At 51.8% G+C, this 18,895-nt stretch overlaps 1 protein-coding gene across 1 annotated transcript in view; it reads right to left on the reverse strand.

Annotated features, from left to right (window-relative positions):
• The window catches only part of TMEM33 (transmembrane protein 33), a 205,866-nt gene that overhangs the window by 45,868 nt on the left and 141,103 nt on the right, over positions 1 to 18,895 (reverse strand). The window contains exon 7 of the mRNA XM_069631746.1: positions 16,368 to 16,451. Coding sequence (XP_069487847.1) covers positions 16,368 to 16,451 — 84 coding nt within the window. The remainder of the gene's footprint in view (positions 1 to 16,367; positions 16,452 to 18,895) is intronic.

Raw genomic sequence — 18,895 nt, forward strand, 5'->3', positions numbered from 1 at the left:
AATACAATAGATGTACGGCTGTGGTGTTCCGTAAATTTAAGATTTACATTGTTAATGTTGAGAGATTTGACGAATTCACACCACAGCTCGGCTGAGCCGTCCCAGATTATGAACAAATCGTCAATGTAACGGAGGCACAACACAATTTTTTCGCTATATTTTGCATTCACTTCTGCCCATACTGTTGTTTTCTCCCAGTATCCCATCATTAAGTTCGCATATGATGGTGCGAAAGTCGTACCCATCGCCGTTCCTTGAATTTGGCGGAAAATTTCATTATTGAATAGGAAAACATTATTTGTCAAACATATGTTGATCATCTCTAAGATCATATGTGAATGTTGTAGGTGATTCAATGATCTTGTGTTGAGGAAGTATTTGCAAGCGGAGATCCCATCGTGATGTTTAATAGACGTGTACAGGGACACTACGTCCATGGTTGCTAGTAAGGAACAAGTTACTTACCTGTAACTGTTGTTCTCCAGCATGGGTCTGGCATGGATTCACATGCTCATGAATATTCCCCGTCGTCAGGCTGGGAATCCTCGGTAAAGAAAAAACCAGTATCAGTTTCGTTTCTGATCTGTCTTTCGTAGTAATAACCAATCACTGGTCTCTGCGTCATACTGACCACAGCCAATGACTGCCCTCTACCTAAGCACCGCCTCTGGCAGCCATCTTCAGATTTGGAAGCACGTGAAGTGGCAGTATGACCAAGTGAAGAGCCGCAGAGGGGTAGGCGGGAGGGTTCGCATGTGAATCCATGCCAGACCCATGCTGGAGAACAACAGTTACAGGTAAGTAACTTGTTCCTTCTCCAGCATGGGGTCAGGCATGGATTCACATGCTCATGAATAAAGAATACATAGCAGTACACACATGCACAACCACGGGAGGTGGCAAAGGCTCAACATTAAGCATCACATCAACTCAACATTAAGCATCTTACCTCCTCACCAGGCTCACCTCAGGCGAACAGGTTGCGCAGTACTGCTTGGCCGACCCTGGACTCTTCCCTGGAATCCCGGTCGACGCAGTAGAATTTCGTGAAGGTGTGCGTCGACCTCCACGTAGCAGCCCTGCATATGTCCAGCAGGGGCACACCAGATAGGAACGCCGTGGTAGCTGCGATCGCTCTGGTGGAATGGGCTCTCGGACGGCCAGGCAGCGGTCGGTTTGCCAACCGGTGACAGTACATGATACAGCCGGAGAGCCATCTGGAAATGGAAGCCTTCGAGAGAGCCTTCCCCTGATTGACAGGTCCAAAGTTCACAAAGAGTTGTGACGTCTTCCGAAAACACTTCGTGCGGTCTACGTAGAACTTCAGCGCTCTAGCCACATCCAGCGAGTGCAAAGTCCTCTCAGCCGGCGACGAAGGCGACGGGAAGAACACAGGCAACACCAAGGGTTCGTTGAGATGGAAGTCCGACGGCACCTTAGGCATGAAGGAGGGGTGCGTCCTGAGCACTAACCTCGTGTCGTGGAAAGTCAAGTACGGGGCCTTGCAGGAAAGGGCCTGGATCTCTCCCACTCGTCGTGCGGAGGTGATGGCCACAAGAAAAGCTGTTTTCCACGATAGAAACTTCAACGGGGCCGAGTGCAGAGGCTCGAACGGAGGTCCCATGAGCTTGGTCAGCACCACGTTGAGCTCCCACGCCGGGGCCGGAGCCTTCACCGGCGGGAACGATCTGAACAGTCCCTTCATGAACTCCTTCACCAGACGATGAGACCACAAGGACGTCCGCCCCGTGGTTCTGGTGTATCGGGAGATCGCAGCAAGATGAATCTTGATGGACGCGTGTGCCAGACCAGCTTTGGCCAGCGTCAGCAGGTACGGCAGTACTTGGGGAGCCGTAATCCGTAGAGGGTTAATCTTCTGTGCGTGGCACCAGACAGAGAACCTCTTCCATTTGTGTCCGTAGCATTTAAGAGTCGAGGACGCCCTGGCCTTTGCAAGAACCTCTCTGCAATCGGCCGGTATGTCGTATCCTCCAAACTCTAGCGCTGCAGGAGCCAGGCCTGCAAGTTCAGCGACTTCGGGTCGTGGTGGAGGATGGCGCCTCCTTCCCTGGAGAGTAGATCCGCGTCCGCCGGCAGCTTGATCGGCGGGGACGCTGACAAGTCCAGAAGGTCCGGGAACCATATCTGCCTCGGCCACGCAGGTGCGACGAGGATCATCCTGCACCGTGACCTCTTGAGCTGGTTGACGAGCTGGATTAGCAGAGGCAAGGGAGGGAACGCGTAGAGGAACAGGCCCTCCCAGGGGAACGAGAAAGCATCGCCCATGCTCCTCGTCTGGGGAAACCTGCTGGCGAACCTCCGGCACTTGGTGTTCGTCGCCGTCGCGAACAGGTCGATCTGGGGTGTGCCCCACCGTCGGAAGAGGCGATCCACCAGATCCTGCCGTAGTTCCCACTCGTGGCACGAGCGCAGCTCCCTGCTGAGTGAGTCGGCGATGGTGTTTTTTATCCCTGCCAGATGAAACGGCACCAGAAAAATCCCTTGGGCGACGGCCCAATGCCACAGGTCCTGCGCCTCCTTGGACAGCGCTGGGGACCTGGTTCCGCCCCGTTTCCTGATGTAAAACATGGTGGTGGTGTTGTCGGTGAAGATCCTCACCACCTTGCCCTTGAGGGACGGAAGGAAGGACCTGAGGGCCCAAAACACTGCACGGAGCTCCAGGACGTTGATATGCAGGGACTTCTCCGTCGGGAGCCAGAGTCCTCTTGCGTGCAGATTTTCGGTGTGCGCTCCCCACCCTTCCAGGGAGGCATCCGTGGTCACAGTCTCCTGGTGGGCTGGGGTCTGGAAGTCCATGCCCGCCGTCAGATGCGCGCGGGTGCCCCACCACCGTATCGCTCGTCGGAAACTCTCGTCGAGCTTGATCCTTTCCTCGAAGCTGCCCGTCGTCTGGATCCAGCGCGCATCCAGGAATTCTTGCAACGGGCGCATCCGGAGCCTGCACATGGGAATGAGGTAGATGCAGGAAGACATCATCCCGAGGAGGGACTTGATGGACCTCACCTTGGCCGCGTCGACCACCAACATCCGTTGCACCTTGCCCAAGATGGTCCTGGTCCTCTCCTCCGACGGGGAGGCCAGAAGGGACACTGTGTCGAGCCTCGCTCCCAGAAACAGTGCGACTTGCGCGGGCACCAGGTGGGATTTGGCGTAGTTCACGGAGAATCCCAGGTCCGTGAGGAGTTGGACGGTCCTTGCCGTGTGGACCACGGCGAGCTCCCTCGTCTTGGCACGGATGAGCCAGTCGTCCAGGTAGGGGTAGACGTGAATCCCCTCGCGGCGCAGCTGCGCCGCCACCGGTGCGAGGCACTTGGTGAATACCCTGGGTGCCGACCGTAGTCCGAAGGGAAGGGCTTTGAACTGGTAATGACGCCCTTGGACCACGAATCTGAGGAATTTTCGGTGCCCCTTTAGGATGGGAATGTGGAAGTAGGCATCCTCCAAATCCAACGACGATAGGAAGTCTCCTTCCTCCAGCTGACCCAGGACGTGCTGGAGGGTGACCATCCGGAACTTCTGCGCCTTGATGAACTTGTTCAGACGTCGCAGGTCTAGGATGGGGCGCCATCCTCCCGTCTTCTTCTTCACGAGGAAGTATCGCGAGTAGACTCCGGAGCCCCGAAGCCTCTTTGGGACGAGTTCGATGGCGCCCTTTCTGAGCATCGCCTTTACCTCCAGGAGAAGTTGAGGGACGTGAAGTTCTTTCCTGGCCACGGGGGGGACGCGCGGGCACCTTCTTTGAAACTCGAGCGCGTGGCCCCGGGCCAGGGCGTCCAGCACCCAACGGTCGGTGGAGATGGACTCCCACACGCTGACGAAGCCCGCCAGCCGGCCTCCCACCGGGGTGCTTCGGTGGGGGCCCGACCCCACGGCCGGTTCAATCCTGCTTGGACGCGGCCTTGCCGCCTTGACCTCCTTGGCGACGACGGCGGGGTCCGCTAGACTTGCCTCGTCCTCTGTAGGCCTCTTGCGACGACGAGCGGGCCGCTTGACGGTAGGAAGCGAAACCGCCGCCGGAACCTTTGGAGGCGCCCTTGCCTCCGCCGCTCCGAAAGGGCGTTCGTCGTTGCTGCAGGACTCCAAGGGCCCTGACCGTCTCAGTATCCGCCTTGATGGCCTGAAGGGAATCGTCCACTGTCTTCCCAAACAGGTTGTTCCCGTCGAAGGGCATGTCCAGGACTCTGGTCTGGACGTCCTGCCGAAAGTCCGTAGCTTTGAGCCATCCACGACGTCGAAGGCAAACGCCGTTGCCCAGCTGGCGGAACCCAGTGTCGGCGATGTCCGTCGCCACGGTGATGGCGTGGTCCGAGGCCACCTCACCTTCCTGCAGGATCTCCAGGGCCTCCGCCCTCTTGTCGTCCGGCAGAAAATCCAGCAGGGGAGCTATCTTGTACCAGAGCTCCCTGTCGTAGCGGGCCACGATAGCCAAGGCGTTGGCCGCTTTAATCGTCGTCGCTGTCGACGAGATGACTCTACGTCCCATAGCATCCAATTTCTTTCCCTCGCCGTCCGGCGGGGAAGTCGATGTGGAGGCCGCACCCCCCCCCCCGCTTTCTTCCTGGCTGCCGCGGAGATGACGGAGTCCGGGGTAGGCTGCGCCCGGAGGCATAGGGGGGCCGTGTCCGGGACCCGGTACTTTTTCTCGTACCGGTCTCTTCTAGCTGGCGTCGTGGAAGGGTTCTTGAGGAGGGAAAGGCCCTCATCCCAAATGTCGTCCAACAGAGGCACTGCGAGGACCGTCTTCCTCTTGGCCTCGCGCCGCTGATAAAGGAAGCCTTCCTTTTTCTTCTCCTCAGGGCAGAGTTGGAAAAGCTCGGAAGCCCTGGAGATCATGGAGTGGAAAGATCAGATCTCGTCGGGCGGAGAAGCCCTGGTGGGAGGCGACGACGGAAAATCCTCGTCGTATGCCTCGTCGTCCGTACCCGTCGCTGCCGTGTCAGTCCCCGTATCATCCCCTCGGGTGGACGGGGAGGAGGGCTGGACGGGGCGCGACGGTTGAAAAGGAGGTGGTGGATGGATCCTTCTTTTCTTGGTAGGGGGAACACCAGAAGGTCCCGGTTCTGGATCCCCCGACGGGAGAGGTTCCTCCGTCGGTAACGGTAGCCTCGTCCTTATCTCGGAGCATAAGGACTGTATGGCCAACAAAATGGCCGCCGAGTTGTCTTGCGGCGCTGGCAGAGGGGAATCCGACGGGCGAGCAGGGGCCTTCCGACGACGTCGTCGTCACCTGCGTCGGGGTCCATTCCGACGGGCTGGCCTTCTTCCACGCCTAGGCCGTGGCTTAAGACCTCGATCAGCTCCTCTTCTGAGGTTGAGGCCGAATCTACGACGACGCCCTGCCCCCCCTTCTTCCCCACGGAGGGTTTCACGGGGGTCCTATCGATGGGCACAAAGGAAGACTCCCTCCGCGGAGGCAGGGAGATTCTGGGCCCTGAGGTCGCCACCACTGGTGTAGCCACCACAGGCTGAGCCAGGGCCGCCGCGACCGTTTCGATAGAGGGCTTGGTCGGATGGATCAAGGCCTTCACCACCTTAGGTGCGCTCACCGCCTTATCCTTGAGGGAGGGGGCACTGCCACGCTCCTCCTCTGCCTTAGAGCTCGACCGGGGCCTCTCCAGGAGCTTCGCCGGGTGCTCGGCCTTCCTCTTACCCGACCCAGAGCGTTGGCTCGTGGTTGATGGTGCCAGGGAGGGTGCGCCCTGCCTGGCGCCCGTAGAGCCCGACCGTTCGGCGCTCCCGGTGCCAGCGGACTCGCGGTGCTTGGCCTTATGTTGGGCCCCCGTCGCCGGGGCGCCCTCAAAGGTCTTAGAAGACTGCTCGGATTTCTTCTTCTTCTCGCCAGACGGGCTCTTACCCTCCAGCCAGTTGGGGAGACGTTGATGGCGGTCCTTCATGGTCCGTTCCGACATGTTGCCGCAAAACGCACAGTCCTTCTCCACGTGCGTCTTGTCCTCATGAAGGCAGTAAAGGCAGAAAGAGTGTTCGTCCTCCTTGAAGACGTTCTGCAGCTGGCATCCAGGGCAGACCCTGAACAGCTTTCCGGGCGTCGAGCTTCCCTTCTCCTGGGCCATCTCCGAGACCGGGCCTGAGAAGCTTCTGGAGTCCTCCGAAGCGTAGCTCGACGAAATCTTCACCCTTGAGGGGCACAGATGAATCCGACACGGGTCCCCGTTGATCGGATGTAGGATCGGTGGAGCTTGAGGCTCTTTTGACCGAAAGAATCGAAGTTTTTTGTGAAAAAGCGCGAAAAATAGCACTAACGCTCGAGAGCAATAGCACGAGGATCCCAACACATGAACGTGCGGTAAAAATCTGAAGATGGCTGCCAGAGGCGGTGCTTAGGTAGAGGGCAGTCATTGGCTGTGGTCAGTATGACGCAGAGACCAGTGATTGGTTATTACTACGAAAGACAGATCAGAAACGAAACTGATACTGGTTTTTTCTTTACCGAGGATTCCCAGCCTGACGACGGGGAATATTCATGAGCATGTGAATCCATGCCAGACCCCATGCTGGAGAAATATGTAGGTTCCCAAGGAAGTTCATCGATTTTCAATAGGAAATCCGTAGTGTCCCTGACATATGATGGTAATGTAGTGACAAAGGTGCGAAGAACCTCATCAATAAATCGAGACATATTTTCCAAAAGTGACCCACACAATGTCACGATGGGTCTCCCAGGAGGCTTGAGAGGATTCTTGTGAATCTTTGGGAGAAAATAGATAGTGGGAGTTATAGAATTCTTTGTAAATAAGAATTTAACCATTTCCTCCTCAAGAATATCTGCCTTTTGCCATTTAGTTATAAAAGTCCATACTTCATTCTCCAATTGCTTGATGGGATTCATCTTTAGTCGTTCATAACAGTTCACATTGTTTAATTGTTTATAAGCTTCTTTAATATAGTCTTGTTTGTTCATGATGACTATATTGCAGCCCTTGTCAGCTGGTTTGATTATGTATTTATCAAGCTTCGCAATCTCTGTTAATACTTTCTTTTGTTTTTTCGACAGGTTGCTCTTAGGTTGGCTGTTAGTCTTTCTTTTCTCTTCTTTCAAGTCATCAATGACTACATTAGCGAAGGCTTCGATGTGACTGTTTTGGGCACTCAGTGGGTTAAATTTGGATTAACATCTTAGTTTGCTGGTAGACGGCCAGTCTGTGCAAATACCTAATCTTTCCAAGTTAGTACCTAGCTCATTGCTTTCTGTGTGACTCTCCTGTTCCAGATCATCAAGAATTATCAGGGTATCCATCTCGGCAACGGTAATTTCTGTTCTTCCCTCTAGAATGTCTTGGCTTTTTTTTAAAAAATAGAGGTAGCAAAAAACTTCTTGAGTCGTAATTTCCGGATGAATCTATCCAAATCAATCCTAGGTTCCATATAGTTAAAACTAGCAAGTGGACAGAAATTAAGTCCCAGTTTCAAAATTTGTTCCTCTTCTACAGTGAGGACATGGTCAGATAGGTTGATGATCTGCTGTTTTGTCATAGCATCTCTCACTTGGTTATTTATTTCCCAGAGCGCAGCGATCTTGATAGGGCTGTCTGAATTTATTGCCCCTCTGCCCCCTCCTTGTTTTTTTCTTTCCCCTCGTCCTCGTCCTCTGGTATTTTGAGCTCCTCCTCTTCGCTATACATGCTAAAATAAGTACAGACCCTTCCTGAAAAGGGCTTACCTTATTGAAAAATATGGCTTAAGACTGCTCTTCCCATTTGGATCTCGTCCGCATGCTGCCGGTCGAGGCAGTAATGGCGGGTAAACCTGTGAGGCACTGACCATGCCGCCGCCTGGTAAACGTCTGCCAGCGGGATTCCTGCCCACAACGCCGAAGAGGAAGTTGCCCTCGTGGAATGAGCTCTCGGACGCCCTTGTAGCGGTTTCCCCGCTTTGGAATGACAGAAGGCAATCGTCGACGAGACCCATCGGACCAGTCCCTGCTTTGAAATTGCTTTTCCTGTTGCCGATGGACCATATGCAATGAAGAGCTGCTGCGTAGATCTAAGTTGTTGAGTCCGATGAAGGTCAAATTTTGGACCTCTCTTCACGTCCAAGGTATGGAGGACTTTTTCCGCAGCCGATGAGGGGGTCGCGAAAAAGGTAGGCAGGACAGTGGACGAGTGTTTATGATAAGCCGTAGGAACTTTTGGAATGAAACGAGGATTAGTTGACAGAACCACTTGTCCTTAAAGAACCTTTGGTACGGCGGATCTACGACTAATGCTTGCAATTCTGAGAGCCACCTAGCAGATGTTATAGCTATTAGAAAAACCAATTTCCATGACAAGAATTTCATCGACGATGTGGCCCTTGGTTCAAAGGGTGCTTTCATTAACCCTGCTAGCACCACATTAAGACTCCACGTTGGTGGAAAACGTTTAACCGGCGGGAATGTTCGGGAACAGACCCCTCATGAAGTGTTTCACCAGCCTGTCACTAAACAAGGGAGACGACTGCCTCCTCCCCGTCAACCTAGAGATGGCCGCCAAGTGTACCTTTATTGATGAAAAAGATAATCCGCTCTTCGCCAGGTGTAGCAGATACGGTAGAAGTTGCTCCGGAGTTGCCTTTAGAGTTTGCACTCCCGGCTGTCCTTGACACCACGTACAGAACCTTCTCCACTTACACGCGTACGACTTGCTGGTGGAAGGGGCCTGTGCTGCTTGCAGGATTCTCCGACAATCCGACAAAATGCTCAAGGCACCAAATTCCGAAAAGTCAGGAGCCAAGCTGTAAGATTGAGACTGTCTGGATTGTGATGCCACACTGTTCCTTCGTCCCGGGACAGGAGTTTGGGAACCTTCGGGAACGTTATCGGTTGATCTACTGACAGGTGAAGCAGATCGGAAAACCACAGCTGCCTCGGCCAACATGGTGCCACTAGGATGACCCGGCACCTGTACCTGCGTATCCACTGCAGAGTTCTCCTTATAAGAGGGAACAGAGGGAAGGCGTAGAGGAACTTGTCCGTCGACGGGAAGGAGAACGCTTCCCCCCAGAGAACCTTCCTGTGGCCATCTGCTGGCATACATCTCACACTTCTTATTGCGAAGAGATCCAGCGGAGGCCGTCCCCATTTCTCGAAAACCTTCGACAACTGAACGCTGTCTATCTCCCATTCGTGTATTTGGTCAATTTTTCTGCTGAGTGAGTCCGCAGGAAAGACTTCAAGGCCCAGCGCACTGCTCAGTTCCAGAACGTTGATGTGCAGGAGTGACTTCCTCCGGGACCAACGACCTTGCGTTTGTAGAGTGCCCATGTGTGTTCCCCAGCCTGTCAGGGATGCGTCCGTCACTATGGTTAGCCGAAACTCCGGCTCCTGTAGCGGTACCCCTATGGATAGATTGTGAAAGCTATGCCACCACTGAAGAGCTAGTAGGAGCTCGTCGTCGGTCAGCTTGTCCGACCAGAGCCCTTGGGCCTGCGTCCACCAGTCCGCCAGAAACTCTTGAACCGGCCTCATGAACAGGCGGCAGTTGCCCACCAGAGGAATGCAGGACGCCATAGCGCCTAGAAGCGACACATTTTCTCACCAATAGTCTGGTATTGATTCTCAGCCGACCTGCCAATCGATTGAGTTTGGTGATTCTGTCGAGGGAAGGCTTCATTAACCCCGACTGGGTCTCGAATTGCACGCCCAGGAACACCAAGCTTCTCACCGGCGTCAAAGAAGATCTCTCGAAGTTTATCGCAAACCCCAGCCATTGTAAGAGTTGCATGGTGGCCTTCAAACTTGAGTCGACATAGGGGAGGACCCCCTCACCAACCAGTCGTCGAGATACGGGTACACATGATGAACTTGCCTTCTCAGCCAGGCCGCCACCGGGGCCAAATATTTCGTGAACGTTCTGGGAGAGGATTTCAGCCCAAAGGGAAGTACTGTGAACTGGTAGTGAGTCCGTCCTACCACAAACCTTAGGAACTTTCTGTGTCGCCGACATATTGGTATGTGGAAGTACGCGTCCTGCAGGTCCAGAGACGCCAGAAAGTCCCCTTCGTGAACTGACCGGATCACTTCCTGGAGCGTGAGCATCTTGAATTTTAGGCTTTTCAACGTCTTGTTGAGATCACGCAGGTCTAGAATGGGATGCCATTTTCTGTTTGGTTTTTTAACCACGAAGTATCGGGAATAAATCCCTTGACCCTTCTGCGACGACGGAACCAATTCTATAGCACCTTTTTGTAGAATAAGTGCTACTTCCTGCTGGAACACACTCAGATGGGGTTGAGCTACAAACGCCGGTGGAATGTGCGGAGGGTTGCTTTTGAATTGCAGGGAATGTCCGTATCTTACTGTGTCCAACACCCACTGATCCGTTGTTATTTGCTCTCATTCGTCGATGCAGCACGATACTCTGCCTCCCAGAACGTTCCGATGCCTGTCATTGCTGGTCCTTGGTCTTCTTATATCTCGTCGACGAGTAACCTGTTCTCTTCCTGGCGGTCTGGTAGTCCCGGTGTCGTTTTGCCCGCTTGAGAAGCCCGTCTGTATCCCTGGGAGGGGTATGCCGGCCTACTGAAGGATCTGTCTCTCAATGCCGAGAATCTGGAGTTTCCCCGATGCTCCCCTAAAGGGACGAAAAGACCTGAAACTTCGACCACTCTGGAGGGCACCTAAGGAACGTGCCGGGTCAGAGTCCTCCTTCATGCCCTTCAGGGCCTCGTCCACCTTCTCGCCGAACAGAAGGTCTCCCTCAAAGGGCATATCGAGCACCTTGTATTGCACCTCTGGTCTAATGTTGGTGCATTTTAGCCATGCTTGCCTTCGGAGAACCACACCGTTATTCACCTGTTTAAACCCCGATTCTGCGAGATCCACCGCGATGTTTATGGCATGATTGGATGCCTCTTCACCTTCCCTGACAAGTAACATCGCCGCCTTACGATGTTCTTCCGGAAGATGCTCCAGCATAGGTGCCAGTCGGTGCCACATCGCTCTGTCGTATCTGGCTACAATAGCCAGAGAGTTGGCCGCTTTCACTGTAGTTGCTCCTACCGACAGCACTTTTTTGCCAAAGGCATCCTGTCTTCTGGCCTCACTTTCCGGGGGGGTCGTGCACTTGTGCTGGCCCCTCGCCTTTCTCGCCGCTGACACCACCGAGTCAGGGGTTGGTTGGGAGGTCAGACACTTGGGGGTAGCTTCTGGGGCCTAAATTTTTTTCTCCAGGCGACCTTTTATTGCCGGTTGCGAGAAAGGGTGACGCATGGTCTGTAACCCTTCCTGCCACACATGATCCAGGATGGGTACCGAGAACACCGACCTTCTCTTTCCCATGTGGTCGAAAAGAAAGCAGTCCTTTTTCTCCTCTTCCTGGGCCAACCCGAATTCTGTACACACTTTGGCCATCATGGCGTGAAATGACCCAATGTTGTCCGGGGGAGACGGCTGAGCCGGGCTTCTCGGGTTTCTAATGCCACCTCAGACTCCCAGGTTGGATCCCTGGAGGGGGAAAGTGAGACATCCAATAAGGTTCTCCTGTCCGAGTCCGAATCTATCAGTTCTCCCTCCTCGTGGCGTGCAGCCGAGAGGTCTTCACCCGCTGGCACTGCTGTGGGGGTTGACGGAGGTGGCAGACGAGACGGGCCCGGTTCGTCGATGGCCGACCGGGCCGGAGTTGCTTGAGATAGCCTCTCGTCCAGTGTCTTCAGCAAAGTTTGCAACATGGATAAAACCTCCAGCGACAAGAGTGACTGCGGATTGAGAAGAGGGGTAGACCCCGGAATGCTGGCTCCCCCGGAGAGAGGCCTGGTAATTCCTCTTAACCCGAGGTCTGCAGGGCCAGCTACTCTCACATCCTCATCCCCCGAGGACACCGACAAGGCCGCCTCTTGCTGCAGTAGGGTCTCCGGCAAAACCGGGTCGAATACTTCTGGTCGCCAGGCCTCTTGCAGAATCTCCGTCGACGAGGCTAAAGCTGGCCCCATCATCGTCGCCGTCACCGTCTGCGGCCCAAGAATAGTTGAGACCAATTGTGTCAGTGGCAGAGAAGGGGTCGACGACTGCCCTGCCGGCGACGACGGTGGTGGTCGTCATGTAGGTCAATGAGGCGTTCCCGCCTTTTCTGAACTTGACCTATGCTTCTCCGCTTCTCGACTCGAGGTCGATCTATGGTGATCGCCCGAGGAGGATTTCGACTTTTCCTTTCTGTCTTTTATCATCAAAGATGAGGATGACGAGGCTTTCTTCAACAAGGACTCCTTAGAATGGCTTCTAGATGATTGCTTCTCCGCCGGTCGCGATTTCTTCACCTGGGGTTCCGACGATGTCGAGCGGCGCGGGGCCCCTGAAGATTCTGACACTGAGGCCACGCTGCGCGTGGAGCCTACCTCCGAAGGCGGGTATGCCCCCGCTCCATCGTTTAACCATGCCACTAGTCGACTTCGATCTTTAAGAGTCTTCTGGGAGAAGCCCTTACATATGTCGCACTTGTCTGCCGAATGATGAGGGTGTAGTCAATATATGCAATCCATATGCCTGTCCCCCTCATACACCACCTTCAACCCGCACGTAGCGCACGGGCGGAACAGCGCTTTTTCCGACATCAGGACAAAACTCCAACAGCACAACCTAGACAAAATAGCAGACTACACGAGGTGCTCCCACTACTTTGGAGCCGGTTGAAATCTGAAGGGACCCGCGGGGGTGGGGCATTTATACCGCTACGTCCTAGTGGGACATGCGTGGGCAGCCCCAAAAACGACGTAGATAGGACACAAAAGTGTCGGAAGTTTTCCTATGGGAAACGGCTTTATAAGTGTATCGAGGGTTCCCAGTCTGTCGATGGGGAATATTCTAAGCATGTGAATCCATGAAAGATACCAATGCTGGAGAAAACTTATTATTGGTGTGACTTCCCTAGAACGCCTGCAATGTGTTTCAAATAAGGTTATATGATTTGGCCTGTGTGCCTTCAAGCATAGTGGTATGTGTAAGTGTTACGACTGACTAGTACTTAACCCCCCCCAAGACCTATGTGTATTTATAATAAACCTTTATTTTGTATAATATTCCTGGTTGTCAGTGTTTCTATTGTATTCTAGGTGTACTACAGGTTCAATGTACTTTCCTACAGCCCTCTTACCCCTTCTAAAGGTGAGCCTGGTTGCTCCGTCTATGCTACCATGAACACCGGTGGTACAGCCTTATACCAAGAGTGGAGTCTTGTACTGTCTCAGTTGAATGGTTTTACTAAGCCTTTAGTTGGACTTCAGAAAAACTGTCCTAACAGCGGGAACATGGACCAGCACCTCATCTGGAAGCAGAGGCTGCTGCACCTCTAGAAGCTGCAGCCCTGCCTTGTCCTTTTCTGCGGTGAAACCCCGGCTGATGGTATTGGTAGGACGACCGAGTGTGTGGGCTATAGAAAAAGGCACCAAACGTGCTTGCTCCGACCTGGCCTTGTTTTCCTCAGTCTTGCGCCCAAAAGTTACAGCGTGTGTTAAACGCTCCCCTGAGGACAACGGGCTTATTGGAAATTTGAGCAAGGGTCTTAATGGTTTCATGCTCCTTTTTGGCAGTTTCCAGCTGGTCGTTGACAGCTTTGCCAAAGCAGAGACCTTCCTCGATGGGCATATTAATCAGGGCCGCCTGTGTCTCTGGCTTAAATCCCGAGTCTCTGAGCCAGTAATGTCTTTTAAGAAGAGTGCCCTCTGCAATGAAACATCCTAGAGGTGTCTGCAGAGTCCAGTATGTTGTTCAGGATGTTTTGGGAGACTTGCTTTCCCTCTGAGGTGATCTTAATGAGATGGGATTGTGTTGGTTCTGAGACCTCATCCCATTGGGTGCTGCTGTAGCTGGGAAGCAACGTAGTATTGTTTGCTATCCTGGTAAGGTACGCAGCGGAGGTTGCGATACGTTTTCCCAGCATGTACAATTTTTTGCACTCTTGTTGGGAGGCTGAGAGTGGGACACCGCTCTCATGCATGTAGTTTTCACCACAAAGGAGTCTGGCGTGGCCTCTGATGTAAAGGGGGTCTGAAGGAGAGGTCCTTGAGGATTTTTCTACCCGTGGGTTGACGCCCTAGTAAGGGAGGGGGGTAGACCAGGAGAGACCCTCTTTTTAATTGACTCTAGAAGAGGAATGATTGACCAACAGGTTTTCTCTCGTTGAGAATGTCCTCAACAAAGTCAGTTCCTGCAGGGCTGGATTCGTCCATGTTTATGCCAAAGTGGTGGGCAGCTTTCTTTAGCAGCTCGTTGTAGAGGGGCTGGACTGGAGAAGAGTGAGCGCCTTCCAATCCTGGAGGGTCAGCAGGGTCAACAAAGATGATGTCCGATATCCTGGTCCTGTAAGTAGGGGCCTTCAGCATCCTGCCCGTCTTGATCATCTATCCAGATGTCCTGGTCAGATTGTGTGGACTGAAAGTCCTCATGGAGACAACCTTGTGAGGGCTCCCCAGGCAGGGCTGGGGCAGGAAGAGGAGGTGCGACTGGCACTGTAGGAGGAGCAGGAGTCTGCTCAATGGGTTTTGTAGGACTGGGCAGCTTGCTCAAAGTCCATGAAGAATGAGTTATTTCCCCTAGTGTCCTCAAACTGTGACAGAGTCCAGGGTGTGGAAGACAGAATGGATGATGGTGCTACAGGAGTGACCCCTGGCACAGGAGCTTCTTTCTGACCAGGGGCACTGGGTATGTCCTTAGGACTCTCCCAAGGGCGCTTCTTGTTGAGGGTAGAATCTAAAGTTGAGGATTCTTCTACATATTCTTCCGTGGTCTGAGGCGCTTGTTTATGGTGAGCAGAGTGGTCCTTTTGATGTTTTATTGAGTGAGAATGTGATTTTAGATTTTCCGACGGCTTTTTCGGTGTTTCCGCCTCAGCCGCCGAGCGGTGTTTAAGCGCACCCTTCGCCAGAGTGAGTGTATGATCACCATGTGGTAAATGGTTTGGCATAACCACAGCAGGGGCTTTTGGCGTGATGTTGATCGGCATCAACCGAATGTTGGTGGTGGGCCGCACACCGAGATTCCGAGGGACAGCTTAAGGGGGAGGGGGGTGGGAGGGGTTTAGAGCAGGGGGGGTGAAGGGCTCATCTGTGCTTATGGGAAGAGGTGTGTGTGTGTGTGTACGCCGGCATCGCCAGTGGTCTTCCTCATAGCAGCACGCTGCGACTGCCCATCAAGGCTGGGGACAGGCACGAGGGAACTGGAGGGTTCCGCAGTTGTGTCTTCGAGCTCTGAGTCTCGGCTGCCTAGGCCTTCTGGGTCTCACTCAAAGATCCCAGTGGGGGTCTCAGACTCAGCCGACATGACGTATGCCATCCCACCTTTTGGTTCTGCGCTCCTTTAGGGTCTTTGGTCTAAAGAGCTTACACGCAGCACAATGGGACTCGAGATGATCACGAGGAAGGCAGTGGTTACAAACTCTATGCTCGTCTGCCCACTGGAATTTCCTGTCGCACCTAGGGCAAAACTTAAAAGGGAGTACGCTCCATAATGGAGGGTGGACAGAGGCAGCAAGAGGAAAATAGTAGGGGCAGGAAATGGGGGTATGCATTCTACGAAAAGAAAGGATCAGTCCCCCTACTCTCCCTACTGGTTTTTGGCTGAAGCCGGGTGTAGGCCAAAGCCCGTTGGCAGCGCAGACGTCTGGTTTGGAACCTGGGATCAGCTGTCAAGAAGCTCCGCATATCAGTCGTCGAATTATTGTGTCAGACGCTAATTACAAGGGAATTTCTGCAGAAATGTTACTGTAAAGTATCATACAGCTACGGACTCCACTAAGAAACAACTTGCCACAATGGGGGAAAAAAATTATCTGTGGGACCTTGACGCATGAGGAATCATGGGTACAAGGTATGTCACACTAGGGATAGTATTACAAGTCACGCCCTGTTGACGTCCCTTTTTTGAACTTCGAAAACTTCATCTGCAATACTACGTGACTTCCACTAGATGTTGGCATAAGCAAAGCATGTGATTCTGAGCAGATCCACAAGCCTCAGAAATAACTTTTATAATAAATGGAGTTAGTCAAGGAACTCCAGAAATGGCAACAGACTATGATGGCAGAAAAAAACTTGACACGTGAAGAACCATGGTTACAGTACACGTCACACAAGGGATAGTATTACAAACATTCCCAGTCGACGTCCCTGTTCGAATTTCGGAAACAAGTCATGCAATACTCTGCGACTACCACTAGATGTCGGCTTATGCTCAGCATGCGATTCAAGCAGATCCACAAGACTCAGAATTACTATATATGAACTTACATTGGGAAGGAAGAAGGTATGCAGTGATGCACATTTTGTGAATACTAGGCAGAAAAAAATACATTATCCAACCAATGGAATTAAAATAAAATTCAAATTATGGATCAGCAGACACAATATTGGTCCACGCTTACCGACAGTAGGGGTTTCTGCGAGAGGAGTAGCGTAATGTGAGGAATCTGTAGTAAATGAAAGGCTGGAGCAGGCTGCCTTGGCCACTGCAACAAAAAAAAAAATAAACAATGTACACAAAACAATTTAAACACTTTCCTTTCAAGCAATCAAAGTACACCCAGCACAGTCACGACGCAAATGAAGACATACTTGTACTAATATAAAACAAGGGCTTTATAAACAACACCCTGTTAAAATTAGGTTTTAAATTGTAGAATGAGGATGCACTATAAAAGTGTAAATTTTTCATAAATGTGCCCAGCATGTAATATCTACGGTTAGTCTTGAAAATTCTTTAAGAGCGTTAAAACAATTGAAGTCTTGCAAAAAGGAGGCCCATTTCAATACAAAAAAAAGAGGGTCTAGTTTTATTGGTCTCAACAGTAAGGAAGTACAAACATTAATTAAATATCAAGGCAACCAAGACCAGGTTGGTGCCAACAACAGAATGAATGCTTCAGCAAATCAAAACACAAAGTGTTTTACAATATTTCATATATGTACATACACAAGAGTTCACCCTATTCTTCTAAATAATTAAGGCGGACCACTGTTTTTACAGGGTGTTAGGGAGAATTCTCATTTCTCTTCTAATTCCCTTCAAACTTAGACATCCCGCCCCCAGCTCTTTTGCTGGACTTTAGGACTTTTAATTTCTACCCTGGAGTGAGAGACCTTTTTATTCTCCCTCATGTGTTTTGACCGGATTTGGATTATAGGTTTCCTCCATTTTTGTAGTCTGACAAACTCCATAGGCATCTACTGTGTATATTATTGTGTGTATGGTGACACAGAGCACCTTCCAGTGCAGTGTGTCAGAGAAATCCTTTAGATTTCTCATAAGGTTTAAATAACTTTTCTTGTGTGAACTACTGTTCCCAAGAATAGTAAAGTGAAATTGACTTTGCTTACCTTTTATGTTTGTGGGTCCAGCACACACCATCTTATGTGGAGTGCCGGGGAGTTACCTAGTAGCCCCTTCTCCTACATTCTCATGTAACATTTTTTTTATGCTGCCCTCACTACTTTAAATGGCTCGTGGCAGTGGTTTAATTTTCCTACCATTGTGCTTTTCTACCGCAGGCTGAATCCAAGTGCTCGAAACTCCCCTGTCATTTGTCTATAGGAGCGCATGAATGCAACCAGCCCCGATGCAACTGGGAGAAACACCTGACGAAGAAACCGTGATCAAAGCTTGATGCATCCTCCTGGACCTTTGAATTGCCCAGTGAAGCCCTGCTGCTGTGCTGAAACTCATTCAACTCGACAGAGAAGCTCCAGAAGGGACGACTGCTTCCCTTGGGTTAGTGGGACCAACTAAATGAGACCAACTCCACTGAACCATCTTCCCCGACTGGCTGTACTTCTTCATTGCAAGAACAGAGTGCCAGGGGTCGGGAAATCTGTAGTCGAGTGCAAGGTGTGAAATTTGGCCAGAAGCTCCAAGAGTCTCCTAAGGACCCTCCTGAAGCAGGACGACCCGAGCTCGAGTCCCCTCACCAGATGCAGGATCCAAGGAGTGAAGGAAGCCCAAGCGGTATCAAAGATCTGCAATGGTGCGGTTTACTAAGTACCGAAACCGCAAAGTGCTGCTGCACTGAAAAGAGCCCATAGCTGCCGACGACCTCCGAAGTACTGCCGGAGGAGCCCTGCAGACGTCTTCCCTCTTATTCCCACAACTGAGGCTCAGGCACACAGGACAGAATCCCACTGGACACTTCTTCAAATCAGAGGTACTGTTTAGACTTGGGGTAATTACCTAATTGTCTTTTAGCTTTGTTTTTCACAGTTGGTAATTGCAGTGGCTTACCTTTAGAGTTGATTCCAACTCTCTTTTCACAGGTTTAACAGCTTGTGACCCTACAAGTGATTTTCTAACATACTCTCTAACTTTGTGCAAGACTTTGTTTCTAAGAAGTGCCTCAGCTCCATAGGCTGTTTCAAATGGATTTTGGCTGTCCTGGCTCCCCACAGACTCTTCTAGCCCATTGACTTTGATACTGTTTGTCCCTTATAGGTGGTAACTTGCTTTAGACGTATTGCTGGGAAAAGATTATCTAGATTTCATTGGAAGATTTAAGTGTCCTCACATATACCGAGAACCTGTTAAACCTTTTTCCTTCCTTAACCCTTTCCTTTCTGAAACCTCAGAATCTGCAAAGTATAACTAGTGTGATATATAAATGCCATTACTGTCCTTGTGATTGAAGTCACCCCAGGGTGTAGGAATTCACTAACTTGTTTTGATTCTGGAAAGTATTTTTAAAGTATATTTACATTGTTACATTGTCTTTTTAACCCTTTAAGTGCCAAGGGCGAGGTATCTCGTCCTTGACAGTGCACACCTTTTGTGGTGGCCCTCTCGCCCCCCCACCCTAAATGGGTGGCAGGGACACCTCATGCAGGCCCCCCAGTGGGTGGGGCAGTAAGGTTTGGGCACCCCGGCGCCAGATTGGCACACCAATGTGCCTCTCTGCACCAAGGGGAG

The sequence above is a fragment of the Ambystoma mexicanum genome, chromosome 6q, assembly GCF_040938575.1.
Source record: "Ambystoma mexicanum isolate Mex_15411 chromosome 6q, UKY_AmexF1_1, whole genome shotgun sequence".
In the NCBI taxonomy this organism is placed as follows: domain Eukaryota; kingdom Metazoa; phylum Chordata; class Amphibia; order Caudata; family Ambystomatidae; genus Ambystoma; species Ambystoma mexicanum.